We start from the raw sequence: 23,868 nt of genomic DNA, 5'->3' as shown, positions 1-23,868 counted from the left end.
CTTCAGATTGAGGGTTTCACTCAGACCAGTATTTTGCCAAATATTTTACTTATGTGATGAGCAGTAAGGACAGACTGCACAGCAGTTAAAATGCTACAGCTGGAGTTCATCAGCTCACCGCTGAAACGTGGCAAGCAGCCATTCAGATCTCCCGGGTTCCCTACCGCATTTAGTAAAACAGATTTGTGGGACACCTTCACTGACCATGTTACACAAATTCACTTTTAGCTTTAGCTGTGCATACCTTGAAGTGAGTGAGTGTTGTGCACAGAGTACTGTGCTGCAGTCAAGAAAGGAACAGCCTCCTGCTGGGTGAGCAGAGGGTTTTTTCCAGACACAAGCACTCTGTAGCCAGTAAGATTTTAAATATATATCAAGTGTAATCACATTCGATCTCAAGGAGGAGATTTTTAGTGAAAGCACTAGAAGCCTTATTTGGGTATCATATATTATGGTCAATACTACCAAGCAGCACAATTTCCACATTTCAAATCTTAAGAGAAAATAAGAAATTTGCTTACAAAACTAACACTTATTACTAATTGCAGATATCAGTTTTCTATGTTGAAGATTGTACTCTAAATAAGGTTAATTCTTTCAAAACTATAAACACTGAATATATGCCTGTTACTTAATTTACTGTTTACAATAACTCGTGGGGTATGGCTTTTTTGTTTGTTTTAAGAACTTGGAGCAGTTCTTTGAACTTCCATGGAACAAAAAACAGGGACCTTTCCTTTTAAAAAAGAACTACATCACTTAGGGTCTTGCCCCTTCCACACTGTTGGAATTCGCCCTTCCTCTCTAAAGGTCTTTGGTCATTTTTTTACCATCCAAAACACTAAATGTCAGCAATAACTCTACAAAGTAACATTAGCAGTGGATACCTGATTAAAAGTTGACAAATTACCGGATAAACTATTAAAACAGGGCAAAATTTGGCTTTTAAAGTTGTTTGGACAACGGTTACATCTCAGAAGAGAGTGAATATGATATGCTTTTCACAGTACTTTACAACTAACTTACACTGTCTATACAAAACCTAAGCATCCAAAATATTTAAGTCATCAGCCCACTGTTATTTTAGTAATAGGTCATAATATGGGCTCAATTGTTATAAATAATTAACTAGCCTAACATGTTTCACAGAACTGAAATAAAGCAGAACTATATCACTTACTCGTTGGGCAACTTCTGCTGCAGCAGCTGCCATTGCTGCAGCTTTGGCCTTCTCTGCTTCATCATACGTAGGAAGAGAGGTAGCTACACTGTATGGAGGTGGTACAGGATAAAATTCATTCTGTGTTTCTGGTCAAAATAAAGAAGTTATGTAGTTATGTATTCTTAAACCAGAAAGATGTCAAGAATATTAACTTTTACATGCACGTAATAATTTACCCTTGAAGTATTTTTTTTTACAGAGGCTGAAATTCATGATATTTGCATTTCAAATAAGTTGGGTTTTTTTAAAATACTTTTATAAAAAGTAGTGCAGCTTGATGGTACTTTTAGCTGCTACTCAAGGCAGAAACTTTAACACAGATGCTGGCAAAAAATTTATGAACAAAAATCATTATGTTAGTTATATCCCTGGGCATTCCAACCAAAGGTTTTTTATCAAATCATACAAAAGACATGCACACAAACATCATAAAAAAAAAGCCTTTAAATATCAATATCAATGTTACTTCAGTTTAGTAAAAATTATGCTGTATTCTTATCAGTGTGGCCTTGTTGCTAATTCCAGTTGCTCTGTGAAAATCAGTTCTTCCAATTTCAACATATTCTTTTAAAAATGTTCCTTCCATCAAAAGGGACCACAGACTTCATTCTTCAATGTTGCAAGAGTAAAACATCATCACATAGAATTATTTACAACATTAATTAAAAACTACTCAAAATACACCTTGATCTTCCTCCTAGAGACAGCAGTAGCTTGTAACAAGATTGCTTCGGTGGTAAAGATTTGTCAGCACAGGTCACATGGTCAACAGATTTGTCAGCACACCAACACAAGGATGTCATATATAGGGATATATAGGGATAATTCCGCACAGCTATGTATTATACTTACAAATACTGTCTCAAAGAACAGGGACAGGAAACTGCTCTTTTAACCAACATTAATAAAATTAGGTTGGTTGTTACTTCTAAAATATTTATTTGGCGCATGAGAGACACAAATCCATGCAACTTTACTTAAACAGGAACTCCGATGTTGCCTGCTGTTAAGTCTCCCATATCCCAAAGAAAAGTCACAATCTCACTGAAAAAGGGAGCAGTGAACAAATGGATAAAGAGACTCCTGTTACTCATTTTTCATGAGAAGTTTTATCAAGAGCCTTTAAAGAAAAATTAACCTTTTCATGGCAATATTTTCACAGAACAATGTTACATACTTCAGAAGTTTGACGGTTTTGTTTATAAAGAGGCAATGAAAAGTGCTAATGAGGTCTAATAATGGAGCACTACTCAAAGATGTAGATTAAATGTGGAACAAAACTACAGCAGACTTAAATAAAACCTATTCTAATTAATTAATTAGTCTAGCAATTTAGAACAATCAGTGTAATTTAGAAGTGTGCTTCTTCTGAATAAACCAATGGGCCGTACAGGAAAGGATATCTTTTTACTGCGATTGTGTGCTTAGGAAAAAAAACATAACCACAGTATCGTACCACTTTGAACCAAGTGCTGATTCATACACGCCCCTCCCTGACAAGCTGTTATGTAAGAAAAATACCTGAAGCTGCAGCTGCTTCCACAGCTATGCTACAGTAAGGTGGAGGGGAAGTATCTGCTTCAGATAAGGCTGCTGTCTGGGGAGTCTGTGTAGTCTCTGTAGATGTCGAGGGCTGCTCAGCTGCTGAAGATTCTGGCGGGTCATCCTCATTGTGAAGCTTAGAAGAAAAACAAAAATTTCAGAATTTCACAGGCATTTAGGGAATACTTTCCCGACAACCTAATACTTGCAGAACCATGTTCAAAGAGAGAAGATTACTCTCATCAACAAAATAAAAAATATTTACAAACCAGCATGTGGCTACTTCAAGTAGTCCAGCTAAATTCTTTTAAGCAAACAGCTAAAGATAGTCTTAACTGCTTTGCTTTTTTTTCCCCCAGAAACGTATTTCTTCTCATCAGAGATGTTCAGAGAGTCTTAAAAATCTGGAGTTTTTCCAATGTTTACTATAATGGAAAATACTATTATATGAATATTTTAACACCATTATATTTTTGTTCCTAAATACGTTCATAAAATGTCTTAACCCATTTTAAAACAAAACAGGTGAGAAATATTATCATTTATTGTATTGATCTAGAAGAAATAAAAATTTAAGATATTTCTACTTCTGTAACTGGGATTTTCATCCTCTTACAACTTGTCAAAGAGCTCCTCCACGCAAATTCTAAGATTTTTCAAAACATTCTGCTTTTCTTTACACCCTGGAAACAATCTTTTCCCTATAAAATTTAAAACTGCTGGTTGGTTTGTTTGTTTTATTAAGATGCAGTTTCACAAGGACATGCCCAGTTAATAATATACAGAAATAAAAATTTGGATAAGCATGAATGTTGATTAAAACTGTGGAATTCAGATCCAGCAACTAATATCTTTTCTTAGAGAAGGTCTTTTTGATTGTTTTAGCTAACTTGATAGTGCTTAGAATATGAATCAAACTTTTAAGAAGAAAGAGTACTAGAATTAAACAAAAAAGTGCTAGTTCCCGATAGTGCAAACTACAAGATAAGATACATAGCAGTCAACAACTGAAGGGCCACATGTAAAACCCAGACCAGAAAATAAGTTGAACAAATCTAAAAGCAGAATTCTGTAGCTTCAAATTGGTGGTTTCTATGAATACCCTACAGAAAAATACTATTTCAATAACAAAAATATTAAGACTATAACTACATTAATTTCCTATTAGGCAAAGTGCCATCAGATTATTGGAAAAAGCACATTCTGAGAAGAAAGAATGCTAAATTTCTTGTTAAGTAGTGTAATATTCACATCAAAATTCTTTCAACATGTAGATTATATCAACGTTCACAGAATGGTTGAAGCTGAAAGGGACCACTGAGGCCATGTAGCTCAATGAGGCCTCTCACGTCCCCCCCCCACCTCAACGAGAGACACCTACAGTTGGTTGTGCAGGACCACATTCAGATGACTTTTGAGTACCTCCACAAGCTCTTGGGAAAGCTTGTTCCAGTGCTCAATTACCCTCCCTTTACTAAAAATACGGAGAAAAAAAAAAAAAAGAAAAAAGTTTCCTAATGTTCAGAGGTCATCTTCAATGGAACTGACAGGAGGTTTTGAGGGTTTCTGGGTACTGAGCAATCTGGTCATTTAACGGTTAATCAGTGATCCAGAAGTAGCAGTAATCTGAGAAACATGAATAGCCATTTAGAGTAGTTAAAGTCAAAGAAAACAAAAGCACTTCAAAATAACTACAATATATTTAGTGATAGAGAAAACAAGTGAGAATACAAACCACTCGACCCTAAAAAAGGTCAAACGGGTCAGAAGAACAATCTGAGAACTACAAATGTAATGATTCTAAATTCATGACACTCATACGGGATCTGTGTGTAGTTCTGACTACCCCCCGACAACAACCTGGTCAACAGGCAGGAGAAGCAGCAGAGCCAAGTTAATTCATATCTGTCTGTTACCTCCATTCTTCCCCTCCAGTCACCTTCCACTTCAATCCCTGCAACTTTTTCTCCCTACCAAGCCACAGTATGTACTGTCACTATTCTGGAGACATAAAGATCCTCTAGCATCTCATTGGTCAAAATGCATATTACTGCTTAAAAAAAAAAAAACAAACACTTTGCCATTACAAGAACTGTAATTTTGTGTCTTCTGCGTGCTTTCTTGAAAATTACTTTTCTCCATATTATCTCTAATATAGTAACAGCGAAGTAATTTAGTAACTGATGAAGTTAACATGAGGATCGGACAAGAATATGCACATGAGACTTGTTTTCAAAGACAAAGTTAACAAGTCATTCACTTGTTATAGCAACTGCAGTTAGGAAATGGAAAAAATCCATCCTAAGGGCTCCATACAAAAGAGTCCCATTATGGCCTCCAGTGCATTCAAAAAGTCTTTATTTTGCAGGACTCATATTCAGAAAACATGTATTTATCCTCTCTTCTATTATACAGGCCTCTCAGAAATTCTGAAAGGCATCAAGGTTATCGTAATGCAGTAATTCAACAAAAAATCCTGACTCCTTTACTGAAAAAAAAAAAAAATCACAAGATTGGATTAAGTCGCTTGAGTGTTCACAGCTACAATAATAAACACAAGTTGTTCCGTGAACAGAAATCAGCTTTTGTTAGTTCTCATTGTGTCCTGTCTCCTAGTTTCTCCTCAAGGCAGTAATTTCAGCTCTTCTCAGGGGACTAATTCGCTGAGGTAAGAAAGCAAAACAATGACAGAGTTCAAGAAGTGTTTGGATGATACTCTCAGGCACATGGTGCGACTCCAGGGGATGGTCCTGTGCAGAGCTAAGGGTTGGACTCAATGATCCTTGTGGGTCCCTTCCAACTCAGCATATTCAGTGATTCTGTAATAAAACCCCACAACTGCAGCAGAACTTGCCCCAGTAAACTGGAAATTTTGCCCAGGCCAGCAGGGTAGATAGCAGTGGTTTATATCATTTTGTCTTGTAGCAACTCTGCCTCGTTTTCACAGGGCACTGATTCTCCTCTGTGGAGTCACCAGCTTGCTTGAAACCAGTAGGAATCTGTCTACCTTTGAGTTTCCCATTTACATTTAATTTTGGCTTATACTGGCTGATAAATTTAGAAGTTATTTTTGGAGACAGGGGAAGAAGAGGCCTGACACTCCACATAGGTTTCATTGCCATAGAAACCAAGATAAAACCACCCAGAATGGAACAGAAAACATCTGTTTCAAGGCATTACTTATGCTATGTATTAAATGTCACCTGAAGCAGCATTTAACATTAAAAGTATACAAACAGTATCCAAGATTCTATTTTTCCAATAGTAAGAATATTTTGCCTATTTTTTAAAGGACTAAGGAGAACTCACAGTTCGTCATCCCAGTCCCTCCCAAGCCCCAACTGAACCATTATCTGGTTCAAAGCAACACAACTGCTTTTGTCAAGATTATGGTCAAAACAATTGCCAAGACCTACTAAACCACAGACAAGCGTAAATTAGTACCTTCCCCTGATCCCCACCCTCCCATTTTAAAAGCAGGTCACACAGAAATTTTTTTTCCTTCACATCTTCATCTGTACTTACAGTATCCAGCTGACTACATGGAGCCTAATTATTTAAACAAAAGTAAGTACTTCGTTATTAGACATATTACTCTTAAACTGTTTGTGCCAGTATTTCAATCCCTGCTTTTGCAGCCCTCAACCTACAGAACATTACAGGCTCATATTCTCAAGATGTCCTGTATTAGGACATGTAAAATTCAAAGTTCAATTGAGGAGCAATGGCTATTCTGTCATCAATGACTCAATCTTATGGTAACTACTAAAGGGGGTACAGTAACATAATAATTACCTTCATATGATTTTTTTACCATACACAATCTTTGGTTTTCTTCCCAGCAAAAAGTCTACAAAACAGTGATTCGCTACTTCATTTCAGAAGTTAAAATCAATGCCAGACCTTTCAGCACCAAAATACTGCATAAAATTCAGATACCTTTCTTTTCTAACTACTTTACCAGTAATAATTTCTTTAAAGAAGAAATTATTCTTCTACAATTTACACAATTATTCATTCTAATACTTCCTTCTAATTGGTTTCCTTAAGCCTGTTATTTTGTTTGTGTAATTATTTCCAAAGGAATCAGATGCACCATCTGAAATCAGCTGACGGCCTACAAAGAGACATGACCCATGTGAAAGTGCTTAGTACAGAAGCTTTTACTTTATATGCATATACTTTAACCATTAAGGCTTATCAAAATAAAAACTTAAACTGGAAGATCTCATTCTCTACTTAACACTTTTCCTTTACCTGCAGATAGTAACTTTGTTTCACCCACAAAACTTTGCTTCCCTAGAAAAACAAAGTTTGCTTCATTTCTGATGAACTGTACAAGAGTGGCAGTACAGGCAAGTTATTAAATTATGCCATTTTAAAAAAATCATAGGATATAATGTCTTATGTCTACCATACATACACCGAAGTAGAACAATGCTTTTTGATAAGCATATTGAAGTAGCACACTAATCTAGTCATCGTGTAACACACACACCCCCCACTCACAACTTCTGTTACCTTATTTTATGCACATTTCAAAAGCTGCTCTTTAATCCTTTCATAAAATATGACTTAGGGAAACCAGTATATTATAAAATTATTGCAACATAATTAACAGCATGATACACATTTTTAAAATGCCTTTGTCATAAACATATGCTTTTTTCATGCTCTTCATATAATTTCTTTAGCATAGCATAGGTTAAAAAAAAAACCAAACAAAAAAACCCACAAAACCCCAAACAACTAGCCAGCTTTCTTTTCCTGCTTCCTTTAACACCCTTATTACTAGTTAATCTTGTCAAAATGTGACTTTTAGTTAAACTTTTGTGTAAATTTTAGCAGTGACAGTTCTGTCTGGGGCACCATAGAGCTACACAGAACTCCCATTAGCAATCATAAATTACACAGCACTTTTAACAAATCCTTCTACCTTTCAAATGATATTACATTTCTGAAGAAGCTTTGACTCTTCTAGTTTTGACCTCAGGCTGACCAGTTCATGGGTTCTTCCAAACTGCATTAAAACTAATATAATGCACAGAAATTCCATAATGCTGAACTTAATACTCTGCTTTAAGTAATGCTGTGGAGACAACCAAGTACATCATACAAGTTCAACCTTTCCATGCAAAACAGTCCATTGATACAGTTCCTTCACAAAAAGCAACACTCTTGGCAACAGAGGTTCATCATCTTCACTTTGCAAAAGTCACTTGAGTTTTCTACTATCAACTTTTCAAATAATAACAAAAGACCAACCAAAAATATCCACTTATTGCAGCTTCTAGTGTTGGAGGGAAAGGCATGGTAGACTCAAAACTGCCAGTGCAGTGCACAAAAAGAAGTCTGATGTTTCTGCATTAGATTCCTGACATCTTCCATACACAGGTATTTTTTCCACAGAAATCATACCGTTTTAAATACGAGAGGTGTAACCAACAGCAGGTTAAAAAAAACCACGCTATTTTCTTCATTAAGCTTACAAGGACCTTTTCACCTCTCTGTGATACACCTGATGCTTTCGTTTATTGAAAAATTCTAAGTCCTTTTACACCTCCCTACTGGTAGTGATTTGTAAGTTTAACTAAACTGCTCTCTACAAACGAGGCATGAAAGCACAGATCTCTTGCTACATAAAAATAATTTCACTGAAACAAATACAGGCTGGAAATTAAATGTTTGTTTTGTAACCACATATTGCATTTTTCAGCTTTACTAGTCTAAAAATAGATTTATTTATCCGTAAATAGCAAAATCTTAATCTTGGGATTTTCAAGACAAAATAAAAAAAGATTCTGAAATAAATTTTAATTCTGAACCTGTTATAAAAAAACTTGATTTTTAGAAAAAACGTAAAACTTATACCATCAAACCCTAAACACCATCCACAGAACCATAGAATGGTTTGGGTTGGAAAGGAGCTTAAAGATCATCTAGTTCCAAGCCCCCTGCCATGAGGGGGTTGCTTCAGGTTGCTCCAAGCCCCATCCAGCCTGGCCTTAAACGCTCCTAGGTATGGGGCATCCACAACTTCTCTGGGCAACCTGTTCCAGTGCCTCGCACACATTACAGAGAAGAATTTCTTCCTAATATCCAAACAAAACCTACCCTCCTTCAGTTTAAAGTCATTCCCCCTTGTTCTATCACTACACATCCTTGTAAAACATCCCTCTCCGGCATTCTTGTAGAGCTCCTTTAGGCACTGAAAGGCTCCTCTAAGGTGTCCCCAGAGCTTTCTCTTCTCCAGGCTGAAAAACCCAAACTGTCCAGCTTTTCATCATAGGAGAGGTACTTCATCCCTCTAATCATCTTGGTGGCTTTCCTCTGGAGTCACTTGAACAGGTCAGTGTCCTTCCTGTGCTGGGGACCCCAGAGCTGGATGCAGTGCTCCAGGTGGGATGTCACCAGAGCAGAGAAGAGGGGCAGAAATCACCTCCTTGCCCTGGTGGCCACTCTGCTTTTGGTGCAGTCCAGGACATGACTGGCTTTCCAGGCTGCAAGTGCACATTGCCGGATCATGTCCAGACTCTCTTCCACCAAGAATCCCAAGTCCTTCTCATCAGGGCTGCTCTCGATCCATTCTCTGCCCAGACTGTGTTTGTGCTCAACATTGCCCCAGCCCAGGTACAGGACCTTACACAACTGGTCTTGTTGAAATTCATGTTTGCACACAATCACCTCTCAAGTCTGTCAAGGTCCTTCTGGATGGTATCCCTTCCCTCCAGCTTGTCAACTGCACTGTACAGCTTGGTGTCACTAGCAAGCTTGCTGAGGGCAAGTGTTAAGATCAATCAGCTCTAATTCAGGTAGCCACTGAATTTCAGTAGCCACTGAAAAAATCAAAACTAAAACCAATAACCTGTAATTACACTTAGCAAATAATCTGAAGAGCAGAAGAGATAAATCCTGCTGCAAAAAAAATAGTTTCATTTTCCTGTTTATTTGGAAAAAAATAACATATCCACACCAGCCTTTGAAAGAAATATTTACAATTTTCTAGAACACAAGAATTCTTGAGAAAATAAGCCCAACAAACCACCTTGTATTCTAACTTACTAGCCTTCTCTTCACTATCAGTTTTTTATCCTTTACCAATAAGGCAATTTACATCATGCCCTTTTAAATGCCTGTTTTAACACCAACCTACCACAAAGCTGTGTAGACCAGCTTGTAGGAAGGCAACTATTTGCAGTTCAGTACCAAATGTACACTCCGCTGAAATATAGACCTGGCCACAGCCACAACACTCCAGACAAACAGCAACCTCTAAAGACTAGCGAGCCCTCAGACTAACAAATACTGAAGTACTAAGCAATTAAGCTCATAAGGCACTTCAGTATATTCCAGTACAACTTGGTTACTTTTTGCTTTTATGTATTTAAAACTAAATGACCAAACTTTATTAGAATCTTTGACTGCACAGAACAGATGCAGACCGTATTTTTTTCCTCAAATTCCCCTGGCTTGGCAAGCATCAACTATCACACACCCGGATCTAGCAATGTCTTTTCATGATAATGGAGTGGATTGGTTTGGGTTGTTTATTGTTTGGGTTTTTTTTCAGAGGCATCTCTGCAGACAGTTTTCAACAGGAGTTAATATGTCAGAAGGTCATAGGTGTAAAATCTGCACTAGAACCAGGAAAGAACAGAAATCCATTGATGCCCTTCCACAGCTGTGCAGAAATACCAAGTGTGTCTGCTAAATAAGGATTAGGTACCATGGAAACCCACAACCTCTGGAGGCAAACTCTGACTGAAAAGAATCCAGAGAGATTTATACTAAATGTTGGTGAAAGATAAGTTGCAAGAGAATGGCTTTTCTACCAGAATGAATCTCCTTGTATAAAAATAAAGTATTCTGTAGCAAGTGAAAGTGTTTTACATGCACAAGTGTGTTAAATTATTTTACTCAGATCTCTTTAACAAGGAATCTTTAGTCTACTGGATTTCCCAAGGGTTTTTAAAAGAAGCTTATAAGTCTAATTAAAAACAAAACAAAGAACAATGATTATCAGCACTTTGTGAAGGAATAAATAAAAACATTATTACGTGTGTCGATAGATGTGTCTCTGTCTCTCCATCCCAATGGCTACATTTTATATAGCATTTTACTTGTTCATTTTTTGTGAATTACGATCCAGACTGAAACAATTAATTACACATTTAGCAGCACAGCATGCATATTTGCATTTATTCCCTATGGCTTCTATTAAGAGGTATTCCTTCCAATCCCCCATATTATTGGTAAAAATAGAGCTCTTAGTAAAGTGAATATGAGAACTCTTTTAGAAAAGTAAATATTGTAAGACTAAGGCTACTAGAAGTATGGTCTTATTCTTTAAATATATCCACTTTTCTCCCCTTTTTTTTTTTTTAGGTTTCTTTTCTACTGAAGAATTATTCAGCAATACTTCTGAGTACTGGAATTTTTGTATGATCCAAACAGGTATATGCTTCTGTCACGCAATAAAAATAGCCTTTCATCTTGCATGCAGCAAGCTCCAACAGAAACTCCGTGACATCCAGAACAAGTGGTGGATCGATCTAGCTGAAAAAACTCAATTATGTGCAGATAAGGGTGATCACAAAGGATTCTATGAGGCCCTGAAAACAGCATACGGGCCTACATACCAGGTACAAAGTCCTCTACTCAGCGCTGATGGTCAAACGCTTCTAACAGATAAAACCTCCATTCAGAATCGATGGTCTGAACACTTTCAGACTCTTTTCAGTACCACCCGTGTAATCCAAGACTCAGCAATTCAGTCCATCACACAACAACCGGTGACGTACGAATTGGATACTGCCCCCACTTTAGGAGAAACCCTCAAGGCCATACAGCAGGTGAAAATCGGCAAGGCAGCTGGGGTTGATGGAATTCCACCCGAAGTCTGGAAACATGGGGGCCTTGCACTCCATGCTAAATTTCATGAGTTTGTGGTGCGCTGTTGGGAACTAGGCGAACTACCATCAGACCTTTGTGATGCAGTCATCATCACCTTGTATAAGAAGATAGGTACAAAATCAGACTGCTCCAGTTACCGTGGCATTACTCTGCTCTCCATTGCTGGCAAAATCCTGGCAAGAATACTCCTAAACAGACTAATACCCGCTATAGCAGAAGGAATTCTACCTGAAAGTCAGTGTGGTTTCAGAGCCAACAGGAGCACCACAGACATGGTGTTTGTTCTCAGACAACTGCAAGAGAAGTGTAGGGAACAGAACAAAGGTCTTTATGTAACCTTTGTCGACCTCACCAAGGCTTTCGACACTGTGAGCAGAAAAGGTCTATGGCAGATTTTGGAATGTTTAGGATGTCCCCCCAAGTTCCTTAAAATGATCATCTCACTCCATGAGGATCAGCACGGCCAAGTCAGATATGGTGATGTACTTTCTGAGCCCTTTCTAATAACCAATGGTGTGAAACAAGGCTGCGTTCTCGCACCAACCCTATTCACAGTCTTTTTCAGCATGATGCTCCAAAGGGCCACGGCAGACCTCGATGATCAGGACGGTATCTACATTTGATATCGTACTGATGGAAGCCTTTTCAACCTAAAGCGACTGAAGGCCCACACCAAGACCTTAAACCATCTTGTCCGGGAGCTGCTTTATGCTGATGACGCCGCCCTTGTTGCCCACACAGAAGCAGCTCTGCAGCGTTTAACATCCTGCTTTGCTGAGGCTGCTGAGTTCTTTGGGCTGGAAGTCAGCTTAAAGAAGACTGAAGTTCTCCATCAACCAGCACCTCCGGAAGTCCCCCATCATCCCCATATCACCATTGGCCAATCAGAACTCAAATCAGTTCAGCAGTTTAATTACCTAGGTAGCCTCATCTCCTTGGATGGTAAGATTGACGGGGAGATAGACAACAGGTTAGCGAAGGCATATAGTGCCTTCGGAAAGCTTCATAAAAGAATTTGGCAAAATAAACACCTGAAGAAAAGTACAAAGATCAGTGTTTACAGAGCCATAGTGCTGTCTACTCTCTTATACGGATCTGAATCATGGGTCATCTACCGCCACCACCTGCGTCTCCTAGAACGCTTCCATCAACGCTGTCTCCACACAATCCTAAACATCCACTGGTCAGATTATGTGACCAATACATCTGTTCTTGAACAAGCAGCAGTCACAAATATTGAGGCCATGTTACTGAGAACACAGCTGCGTTGGGCAGGGCACGTCTCCAGGATGAAGGACCACCGCCTCCCTAAGATCATGCTCTATGGTGAACTTGCCACCGGCTGCCACAAGACAGGAGCCCCAAAGAGAAGATACAAGGACTCCCTGAAACAACATCTCAGCCTTGGCCATACTGATCATCATAACTGGTCTACTCTGGCTTCCAATCGGGAGGTCTGGAGACACGCTATCTTTAACACTGCTGACGCTTTTAAGAAAGTACACAGGATCACCCTTGAGGAGAAAAGACAACGCAGAAAGAATCGTGCCTTGCAGAATATACCACCTAAGGAGTCTTTCTGCTGTGCCTTTTGCAACCAGACATGCCTATCTCGTATTGGCCTTTTTAGCCACCAACATGCTTGCAAGAAACGTGGGTAGACCCCTTCCCAAATCTTTGTTCGCGAAGCCTAGCCATGATGCTTCATATTGATTGTAAAATTATTAACTGGGCATCGTTTCCTAGAGTTTTTCCTATTGCACAGTTATAGGAATGGATAGTGAAATTTGTCAACAAAACACTAGTGTTGCTAAATACTAATAAAGACTATGGTTGGGCCTAACATTTTCAAATCTTCACTTATAAGTATAAAAAAAATTCTAGAAAGAAGTTGTTAAAAGCTTACACTAAAGCTTGTACACAATGAGGTATTGCAACTCTGATCTACTCTAGAAGTTATTAAAGACATTACCACCTATCATGTAGCCTTCTGTTTGTTTATAGAATTGAAACCAGGTCCTCAAGCTGTTCTCAAGTCATTGTTTGACAAAGTATAAAATGAGGCTCTCCTCCTTGAATGCTTTCTAGATAGAAGTAAGAAACCCACTAAAAAACAGAAGCATATTACTAAGACCAGCAGTCAGCCTAAGGAAGTGTTTTGTCTCCAACACAATCTTCAAGAAATAGACGAACAGCACGTGAGCCTTAGTCACTTATTTGCCACCCATTTTCTTCAGACTCCCCACCATTCACAGCAGTTATATTATAGCTGGAAAAGTGTGCATCTCTGCCAATGCCATTTGCATCCGGTATAGATTTGACATATGTGAATTTGTTTTCCTGAATCTGATAGTATTATCTGCCTCTAAAATCTTATGTATTAACAAACTGCATATGTTCACTTCTCCTTGCGTAATTTCTAAATCAAACCTCAGCGAGCGCTCCCCAGTTTTAAAATTGCACACTTTGGTGAATAAAAGTTCCACAACTGCTCTATCCAATGCCTTGGTGACTCTATAAGCATTGATCGCTTCCAACTCCCACCACCCATTTCAGACACCCCTTTTAAGAAGTCTGCTTCCCTTTACCTTCTGTAGCTCCTCTAGGTCCCTCTTATGAGAGGCCAAAACTGCATACAGTACTCAACATGTGGGCAGGTCCCATGTTTCATACAATGCTTCCTGTTCATTCTCACTATCTTCCCTGATGATGAACAATATTTCATCAGGATTTGTTGGCAGCTGCCACTAACCAACAGCTTCAGCAAGCCACCAGTGACAGAACTGCAAGTCAAAAGGACATGTCTTTACTTAACAGAAGCTTTATGAAACCAGTACAGAAAGTAGATCCCAGTCACTCTAAAGTCACACAGAACATACACAACATATAAACTGTAAAAGTAGAGGGAACAGGAAGGCCTATATAATTAAGAAATGGGACAGGGCTGTCACCAAGAGCCAACTCAGTATTCAACAGTTAGTTCCAGCTTCCATTTTAGCCTACATTCATTTCAGCTGCAAAATTCAATGTTGATTGAAAAAGTTGAATATTATTCTAAATATATTATGCATACTTCACTTAAGGTAGAGTGGGAAAGCTCAAGTACAAAGACAATGCAGGACGATGCTAAAAATTATAAATGTACAAGGGAGTAACAAAGATAAAGAGTGGTTTCTTCCTGAAGAAGTATCACGGAAACTGAACTGCAGAAGCAGCACACAGTTTCACCTTAAGGCCCTGATTTGAGAGAAGTAGAAAAAAAGGACTCAAGTTTGTCTCCTGTACCATGCATAAGTGCCCCTGAAAGTTCTTCAGAAAATCTATGAAAATTTCAAAACTCTCAAGTTTATCCATAACCCAGGGATTTATCTCATGTGTACTTAAATAAAGCCAGTCAAGCAGAACAATTTCCTAATCAACAGTACACAGTAGCCCAAAATGAAATCAATAATTAAATAAAATATAAATCAGAGGATATTATTAATCAATAAGAGCAAGCTTTATTCTTATTAGTAAGTCAATCGTACTTGACTTTTTCAGCATAACTCATTTTCTTAGTAACTGGAAATGGAGTACCTGAGGTCCTTGATTTACTGAAATAATACAGACACAAATTTCAACAGCTTAAAAAAACCACACGTACACAACATCAGCTAAACACACTTATTGTGCATTGCAAGAACAGACTCTTCTGAAAAGATTCTTTTTTTGATTTGCAATCTTCTTTCCCTTTCATCCATTGTGGGACTCACAGTTTTAATAAAGTTAAATAGCTATGACAAACACAACTCACAAACACCAATAAACATTAAAGGTCCTTTCTTTAAAGAAAGCATGTTTATATCTAATCAGGTAGTATGAAGTTTTTTCAACCCTGTTATTAAAGAGTGCAGACTCAGCATTTTAAAGCAATCCTACAAAATATGTGGCCAAAAAGAACATTCTCTGGATCTCTCAATTGCCAGACAGATGATGCACACATTTGAAAACAGACACTTTCCAGCAGATTGTTTGATTATAAGGCAGCTAAACAAAACCAGAATTACAAAATAAAAAAGCAGCAGTCCAGGAAGTTCACCTCTCTGGAAGACAGCAGGACATGACCAAATCAGTGCTATCACTAAATCATAGGAAGTATTTTAAGGAGGGGAAAAAAAAGTGGTAGAGATTGAGGCACACAAGAAAGGAACATATACCACACTGCTCAACATCAGTTGTGGCCCAGCACTGCAGCGTGGCCAGCTCAGTTGTTCAAATTATGCACACAGAGTTTGGAATAGGTTTTAAAGAGTAAAGAACAAATCTTTTTCCTAACCATTTATTTAATGCATTTGATGCAAGCCAATTTTGTAACCACAACTCTGGAGATTTCACTTAAGAGCCTTAATGCTTCAAAAATATCTTAATGACTTTTTCTATTAAATTTCAGAATATGACAATCAATTCAAAGTACCATGATGAAAATAGACAACTGGCCTCAGTATCACCCAAGACATTTATCCCAATTGTTTCATGCTTTACCAAAGGCACCACCCATTCCTCAAAGATGACAAGTGTTAATTACACTAACCATCACAAAAGCAATGTTTAACCACGAGCTTGTGCCCCTTTAAAGAACCCTTATTTCCTGCAATAAGGAGATAAGACCATGCTTACAGTAGCAGTTGTCAATAATAATAATCTTGTCTCAAGACTGTTCTACATAACCTTTTCAGATTAATCCAGGAAAAGCAAAAGCACATTCAATAGCTCTAGCTACATATACATCTACCAAGGACATGTTTCTGACCTCTCCTACATCAACAATCAGTGAACACTAAGAGGATTACTGTCAAAAGGTAAAATACTGTTCAAAGCTAAAATGGACAAACTATGTTTGTGAATATGTTAAGTTACCACACAATAGTGGGGAGACCAAATTTTTTCTTCTTTTTTTTTTTACCAAAAATCCATGTTTTACAAGAAGGAATATAACAAATTTCTGCCAAGCACCTAGTAACTCTAAAAACAATAGGTTTACAAGCAAAAAAAAGTCATATACAGCTTATTGACCAGATTTTATTTTGTCTACACCACTCAAAGTTTGGAGGACTTTTTTCTAAATTGTTCTCTCCATTCCAAACACAGCTGGAGGCACAGCCAGGGCTGAGGCTGGGGGAGATGACTCAATATCTAATGTTTTCACTATAGAGTTACTGAGGAGTAAGTTAGACTATCTCAGTTTTAAGCTTATCTTAGCCTATAACAATGGAAATGATGCTTAGGTGGAATAAACAGCTAAATGTTAAAATGGAAATATATTTTCCACTTCCACTGTAAATTTCAGACCTTGACATGTGCTCTGAGTGCAGGCTGTGCAAGCTTGACATGACTTTAACACAAACAGAAAAAGTCAGACATTTTCATTAAAAACACAGCTGATGAAGGGGGTGCCCGTTTTACTAAAATCACCTAGTTGCAACAGTACTTGCCCAGGAAGTGGGAGTTGAGCTGCCCGAAGCAGCTCAAACCCATAGTCTTGGCTGTGCAGGAGTTCAGTTTCAGTAGGAAAAGCTGGCAGTGCCTCTCCAACCTAACCAATTTTTTTCATTCTTTTTTTACTCATAATCTCAGGATTACTTTTCTTCTTTGTTTGAAAATAGCTTGCCTGAATTGAGTGTACTGGTATACACCGATTTGGTCATTCCCCTTTCCAAAGTAGCTGATGCACTTGAAATTTAGGAGGAGGTTCGAGGCTACAAAACTTAACACAGTACTCAAATCTATAACCATAAATTGAGCACTGGTGCAATGACAGTGCAATGACATTACCGGTCAGGTAAGTCAGGTCCAATGACATTACCGGTTGCCACATCTTTCTTGTTTTGTCAACACTGTCATGGGGCAGAAAGCTAATTCTAGTTTTATTTTGAAACTATTTCTCAAAAGTAACTCATTTTCCCCATCTAGAAGACTGCTACTAACATTTCATATTAGTGTAGTGCTTGATTTCTGGGATTATCCTGATGCCGTTCCTACCACATTTTTCACATACGAACAACTTGAGAGCGGACTTACAGTTTCTCCTTTTTAAACCAGCGTGAAAAGAACATCTAGCTTGGCCACAACACAGCTGAGAGGTTCTTCTGCTAAGAACCCTGCTATTTGAAGCCATTTTATTCATGTTACTGAACTTTCCTAATAGGACTGAAGACTTATAAGATATGGCATGCAGGCCACAGCCTTAAACTGCCCTTTTACATTACCTGAATTCATGTAACTGCACAGATCAGGTACCTGCATCTTTCAAGAACCTCAAAATCCCAGTTTCACAAGATAGGTTTAGCCACACCAACAGCTTGCTGCCACCACAAAGGCCACTCCTGTTCCTAACCTTTCCTTCTGCACTACCCTTGCACAGATCCAGCCTTAGATTTTGGCCTACCAGTACCTCTGCAGAAAAACCCAAATGGAGTAACCCAGGCATGCTTTGCTGGTTCTATGTACTCTTTTTTTTTCTGTTGTTGTTCAGTATGGTAAAAATGGTGTCCTCTATAATTAAACCAATTTGTGTGCAACATAGCTTATGTCCTTGTGTGCTCGCACCAAAAAAAAGGAAACTGCCCACATCCCACAACCTCTGCCCACATAAAAAAACAGAAAGCTACTGTAACTGCTGATATTCCTGATGTACCAGTAAGCCAGTGTTTATTCCTATGAATCAGCTGCAGAGCTGGATGTTTCATGTGTGGCCCTCCAAAAGAAATTCAAAAATCAGTGATGGCAATGCACAAAGTTAAACCACCCTGCTTTAAATTAACAAACAGGAATAGAGAGAAAGGATTGTATCTGTCCAGTACACAGAGATTTGAGGTTTATTTCCTTGTTTGTATAAAATGTATTAAAAACTTAACTAAAAAGTGAAAAAAATTTAAAATCTATTCCATTAAGTATTAACTGCATCACTACTATATTTGCAAACATATCTCAACATTTATAATTTTTCTTCTTCATCTGTAGCAGGATTCTTCATTAAAAAACCACATTAAAATGTTTATGAAAATATTAAAGGTATTCCTTCAAGAATAAAACTACTGTTTAATAGACAAATTTGTCACAGATAAAAGTGTCACAAAAATAAATTCAGAATTTAAAATGTCTATTCTTACATTCCAAAAAAGCAACTAAGCAGCGTGGGCAAACCATTGTCTGAAAGCGTCATTTACTTCATTACAGGAGAACCTCAGTTGCTTTTCTAAACTATTAAAAGTATATGCTAGGTGTTTCATATGCAAATAGTCAGTGCCACAAAAAATTGTATCTTCAATGACCAAGGCTCACTAAAAATATCAGTGCAACTGTCACAAGCAGGCTACAGTAACGTTTATCAGTTAATGTATCTTTACTCAGTATTTTTCAGTCCTATAAACTTAGTCCTCTAGATGTAGTATTTTATCTACTAGTTACAACATCATCTCATATCTGTGTAAAGCATCAGAATTTCCCTAACGTAAGCTAGCTTGATCTGTTCAGTAACACCAATGACGTAAGAGTTTTCCTAAGACAATAAATACTGTAGAAAATATGCTAGATATAAGCTAGTGGTCTTATATAAAAGGCACAGAATAAACTAGATTTGTGAGTTTATTTGCCAATCACTAATAGGCTAAACCCTCTGAAAAGAAAGGAAGGAGGAAGAGATTTTTCTTTGTTCACATTTCCTGTGTAGGTTGACTTTCATGAGAGCTACAAAGACAATTTGACTTTGATAAAAGTTTTTAACCAGACAACTTTGTGAGAGTAGTGTCAGCAACAATGGAGTTAACAGATACAGAAAGTAAAGCCTTATTTGAGTTTCTGTTTTGCTATAAAGTGTTTACAGTACAAATTTTCACCTCTTAACCCTGTTTCTAAAAAGCACACACAACTTACATTCATACAAGATTGACACACCTTTAAAAAAAAAAATCACAATTTCTTTATCCCTGTATAGTGCTGTACAACAGCAGGCTGTCATCTCAGAGTCTTGCCTCACACATCACCTACAAACCCCACCAGGTCCAAGTGCTACAGCAGCATGGCAACTTCAGCAGCAGCTAAACTGACATCCCTGTGGAGTCCTGCCTTTGACTCCATCCAAACTGGTTTGTTACCTACCCATTTTATCACTCACCTATCTAGCTCTGACAAAAGCCTAAGTCAAAGACTCATGACTACCTGACCCCAAATTGGTTGCCCAAAACTTTAATCAAGAAAGACTGAGGAGAGCAAAGAATTTGTTATAATTCTTGAGCAGCACAGCATATAAGTCCTGCAGCCTTCAATATGACTTCTGTGCCTAAATCACTCGTATGCACGTGTAGTCTTCCCTCATGACTCAGTTATCTGGAAAACCACATTTCACAGTAAAAAAGGCAATCTTGAGCTTTAATGCTCGGTTGCTCACCCAGTTTTTATGCGTTGGAAAAAACAGCTGCATTTCCTTTTCTTTGTTTCAGTACAGATTCAAAAAGCATCATTCCAATCACTTTTTTGGCAAACAGACTGGACTAGGAGCAGACATTTCAAACAAGATAGTAATGGACAAATTAAGGTCAGAAGACAAAGAGCTAGAAGGTAAAAACAATCAGGAGAATGACCACCGAAGAATTTTTATTATAATTTTCCTAAAGTTGATGCCTTATGCAACGAAAAGCAGAATAGGAGAAGAAATCGAAAAAATACAACAATAAGGAAATGACACAGCTGAACTGACTATACCTGCAAGGAATGTCGAATGCAAAATGTTTACCAACGTTTACCAACAGGATTGCAGTCATGCAACTGTCTAAGGACAAAAAAAAAAAGGAAGTAAAGCAAGACAAAGGTTGGCTAATTTACTTCTAATGTCGCATTCCTGCAGGGAAGCATTACAAATTCTTACCCGTCAATTAGTTTTCTTTTTGTCCTATGAAGAGAGGACAAAAAAGGAGGGGCAGAAAGCAATATAAATCACACACGCCCGTGGCAAATAGTTACGTAATGCTGACGTACTGCCTGCTCTTGGCTCACAACACTTACTTTGCTCCAATTCCAAGTACCAGCTTTTAACAGTTGCCTGGTTTGAACATTTTTACACTGCTTTGTAAATAAATTGCAGACACACAAGGAAAAACAAGATGTAAGAACGAAGCTTCAGAGCTATTTCCGACAGTTTAAAAAGAAAAAACAAAAGCACTGAGGGTTAGCTTTATGATCAGACATTTTCTGTTTCATAAGAAGTCATAAAACTAGCTTTTAGTGCTAAAGCTCAACACTAAATTCGCTGCCAATCTTTAAGTCTTTAAGTTACTTGAAGAGTCCACAAATAGAAAGAGAAAGACAGCGCCTTCAGCTTCTCTGAAGTGCTACTGTCACTGCCAGGCACAGAAATCTAAGTCAATAATTCTTTCCATAATAATATACATCCACAATTCTTTCTATTTAGATGAGAATTTGCCCTGAATAGAACCAAGCAGATCAGTTAGAAGTAAAGGCAGAACGGGTACAAAGAGAACCAAAAAAAAAGGTGTTTATTATTTTTCATGGGAAGAAAAAGAAAAAAAAAAGACATTCAGGGAGCACAGGAGAACAGGCTAGATTCCACAAGCTTAGCACTAGGGAGCTGGATATTCATAAAACTAAATTCATAACACATTCATAAAATGTGGTATTAGTTACATTAAATCATCTTTTTCTTCTATATTTTGTCCTTAACAACTAGGACACAACCACGAAATCTGAAATTATCTATTGCTTAGTACCTATCACAGCCATTATGTAAGCAAATACACCAGAACACTTAAGATCACATGCTCGAATAATCAGGTGCTAATTAAGTATATCTGCAATTGCCTTGTTCCTTCCATTCCCTGACCCATAACAGTAAATAAGTAACATAACAAAAATCTCAATCTCTAGCAGTCAGATATAACCAAACAAATAAAACAATACTCTTTCCTATGGGACAGTAAGTAGGAAGGTTTTATTTTAAACTCTGGAGTACATCAGACTGATTTACAAAAAATTTGACAAAACTTCACGTGCTGTAATTGTGAAGGCTTCAGAGAACATTTCCATAACAAAATTCAGTGCCACAAATTGACCACACGGTTTAACATAAGTTGGGGAGGCCAACTTATGCAGTCAATCGTTAAGATAAGAACTTCTGGAAGGCCACATCAAAGCACGTTTACCCAGAGTTGGACACCAGCACCATCACTCGAAGTTCCTAACAAACCTACCATAGAAATATTACAGAGGCATATTATTTCTTCATTCCACCTTACCACGTTTTTCTTAACTCCTCTGAGGAACTGAATTAAGGTTTCACTTTTATCTGCCTGACGCTTAATACCATATGCTTTTAAGGCCTTTTAAAACAAATCCAGGTTACTTACTAAAACATACGCAGGCCTCAGGGAAGATAGTGTTAGTAGGCTCTTGAGAAAATGCTCTGTCAGCATTTTCATTCTCCATTGCAGAGAAGAAGGAATGACTTAGAACTCCTACTGATTTCAAGATACGGAAGCATGGTGCAGGAAAAGAAGTGTGCTAGAAAGCACTGACCCGTAAAGCAGTTGGCAACCAAGAGGCAATCTTAAGGCACACATCACTCATGAGAAGTCACCGGGTGCTTGGTGTGCACATCAGATACACAACAATCTCTGTATATAAGTGCTCAAAAGCATAGAGAAATTTCCAATGCTGTAAGACTATCCAAATGAATATTCCAAATATAATAAAGGGTTTTGCCAGTATTTTTTCTTAAATCTTAGCCTAGGAAGAATCTGAATACGAGTATTTACGTATGCACAGAAGTAAATGTGATATACTTTTGTGGACTTTCTTTTCACTGCTCAAGCTGTAAAACACGAACGCCCCAAGATAAATAAATCAGGATTTAGCTAGAAGGTTGCAATAGAAATTTGAATTACAGACAGCAGCAAAGATTTCAGACTTCCATACCTTTAGATCGGCAGCAAAGCCATCAAGTACAAGGAACTGAAGGATAAAATTGAAGCTTTTGAGGACACTGACTGCACCTAAGTCATTTTTCTACCCAATAATCAAAAAAGCTTATATATTTTGAGTATAATTGACATTAAACTAACGACTGCAAGAAACAAGAAGAGCAGTCAATTCGGGCAGGAGGAAAAATCTTTATATCCTAAATGATTACTTCTGGAGTGAAATTCAGGAACGAAAGAATGGGCATTTAAATTGGTCTCAGTGAACTGCCAAGCACTGAAGACTGTTCTTAAGGCAGTGTGCTCCTATATGTGCGCACACACACACACACACACACACACAGCCCAGCTGAAGGTCAGTCTCCTGCATTTTACAGCTCCCTCCATCCAACCTTCATCCAGGCCTTACACTCTACCCTGTGCCAGACAGCTACGGGCTATTAGAAACCACAGGGTTTCAGAGCCTCGCTCCCCGGCACGTACTAACCAGAGACTAACCCTGCCCTTCCCCAGCCGCTCCGCACCAGCCCAGCGCGCATCGCTGTCCTGCTCCGGCCGCTCTCCCGGGAGTCACCACCCCCTCCCCGGCGGGGGAGGCGCTCGGGAAACCCCGACGCCCCCGGGCCGGGACCGAGCACTGCGGAGAGCCGCGGGAGGGGAGGAGGGGGCAGGCAAAGGCGATTTGCCGAGCAGGCCGGGCAGCCGCCCCCTCCGGCTGCCGGGGGAGGCGGGCGGGGGCAGCGCCCGCGGCCAAGCAAGGCCCGGCAGTCAGACCCCGCCGCGGGACGGGGCCGCGCTCGGTCCCGGTCCGGCGCTGGAGGAACGCCGGGGGTCCCTGCCAGACCCCCGAGCGTGGGAGTCGCTAAACGGGGCCGGGGCAAAAGGGCGAACCGGGGCCGGGGCAAAAGGGCGAACCGGGGCCGGGGCAAAAGGGCGAACCGGGGCCGGGGCGAAAGGGCGCCCCGGCCGCACCGCGCCGGCCCGAGGGGGCGGCGGGAGGCGAGAACCGGGGCCTCGCCGGGGACGCCGCACTCACCACTTGGTAGCGGCTGGCGGGCTGGTGGTGATCCATCCTGGTCCGGCGCGGCCGCAGCTCCTCCGACCCAGCCCCGCGTCACTCGATCCTTCTTTCCTTCCCTCCCCCGGCCACTCGCCCGGCGCCGCCGCCGTCCCGGCCGTGCCCCGTTGTGCCCGCCCCCGGCCCGCCCCCGCAGCGGCGGAGCC

The 23,868-nt window shown here is 39.2% G+C and overlaps 1 protein-coding gene across 3 annotated transcripts in view; it reads right to left on the bottom strand.

Moving 5' to 3' along the window:
* The window catches only part of NDFIP2 (Nedd4 family interacting protein 2), a 48,353-nt gene extending 24,527 nt beyond the window's left edge, over nt 1-23,826 (bottom strand). For all 3 annotated transcript variants that reach the window (XM_027674613.1, XM_027674614.1, XM_027674615.1), the window contains exons 1-3: nt 23,681-23,826; nt 2,744-2,900; nt 1,181-1,308 (exon numbers count right to left, since the gene is read on the bottom strand). In XM_027674613.1, the coding sequence (XP_027530414.1) occupies nt 1,181-1,308; nt 2,744-2,900; nt 23,681-23,716 (321 nt within the window). In that variant the 5' untranslated portion in view covers nt 23,717-23,826. The remainder of the gene's footprint in view (nt 1-1,180; nt 1,309-2,743; nt 2,901-23,680) is intronic.
* Nucleotides 23,827-23,868: the final 42 nt, after the last annotated feature.

The sequence above is a fragment of the Neopelma chrysocephalum genome, unplaced genomic scaffold, assembly GCF_003984885.1.
Source record: "Neopelma chrysocephalum unplaced genomic scaffold, ASM398488v2 Primary Assembly neopelma1_25, whole genome shotgun sequence".
NCBI classification, from domain to species: domain Eukaryota; kingdom Metazoa; phylum Chordata; class Aves; order Passeriformes; family Pipridae; genus Neopelma; species Neopelma chrysocephalum.
The sequence above is the reverse complement of the archived record's forward strand: the minus strand, read 5'-3'. Positions and strand labels throughout refer to the sequence as shown.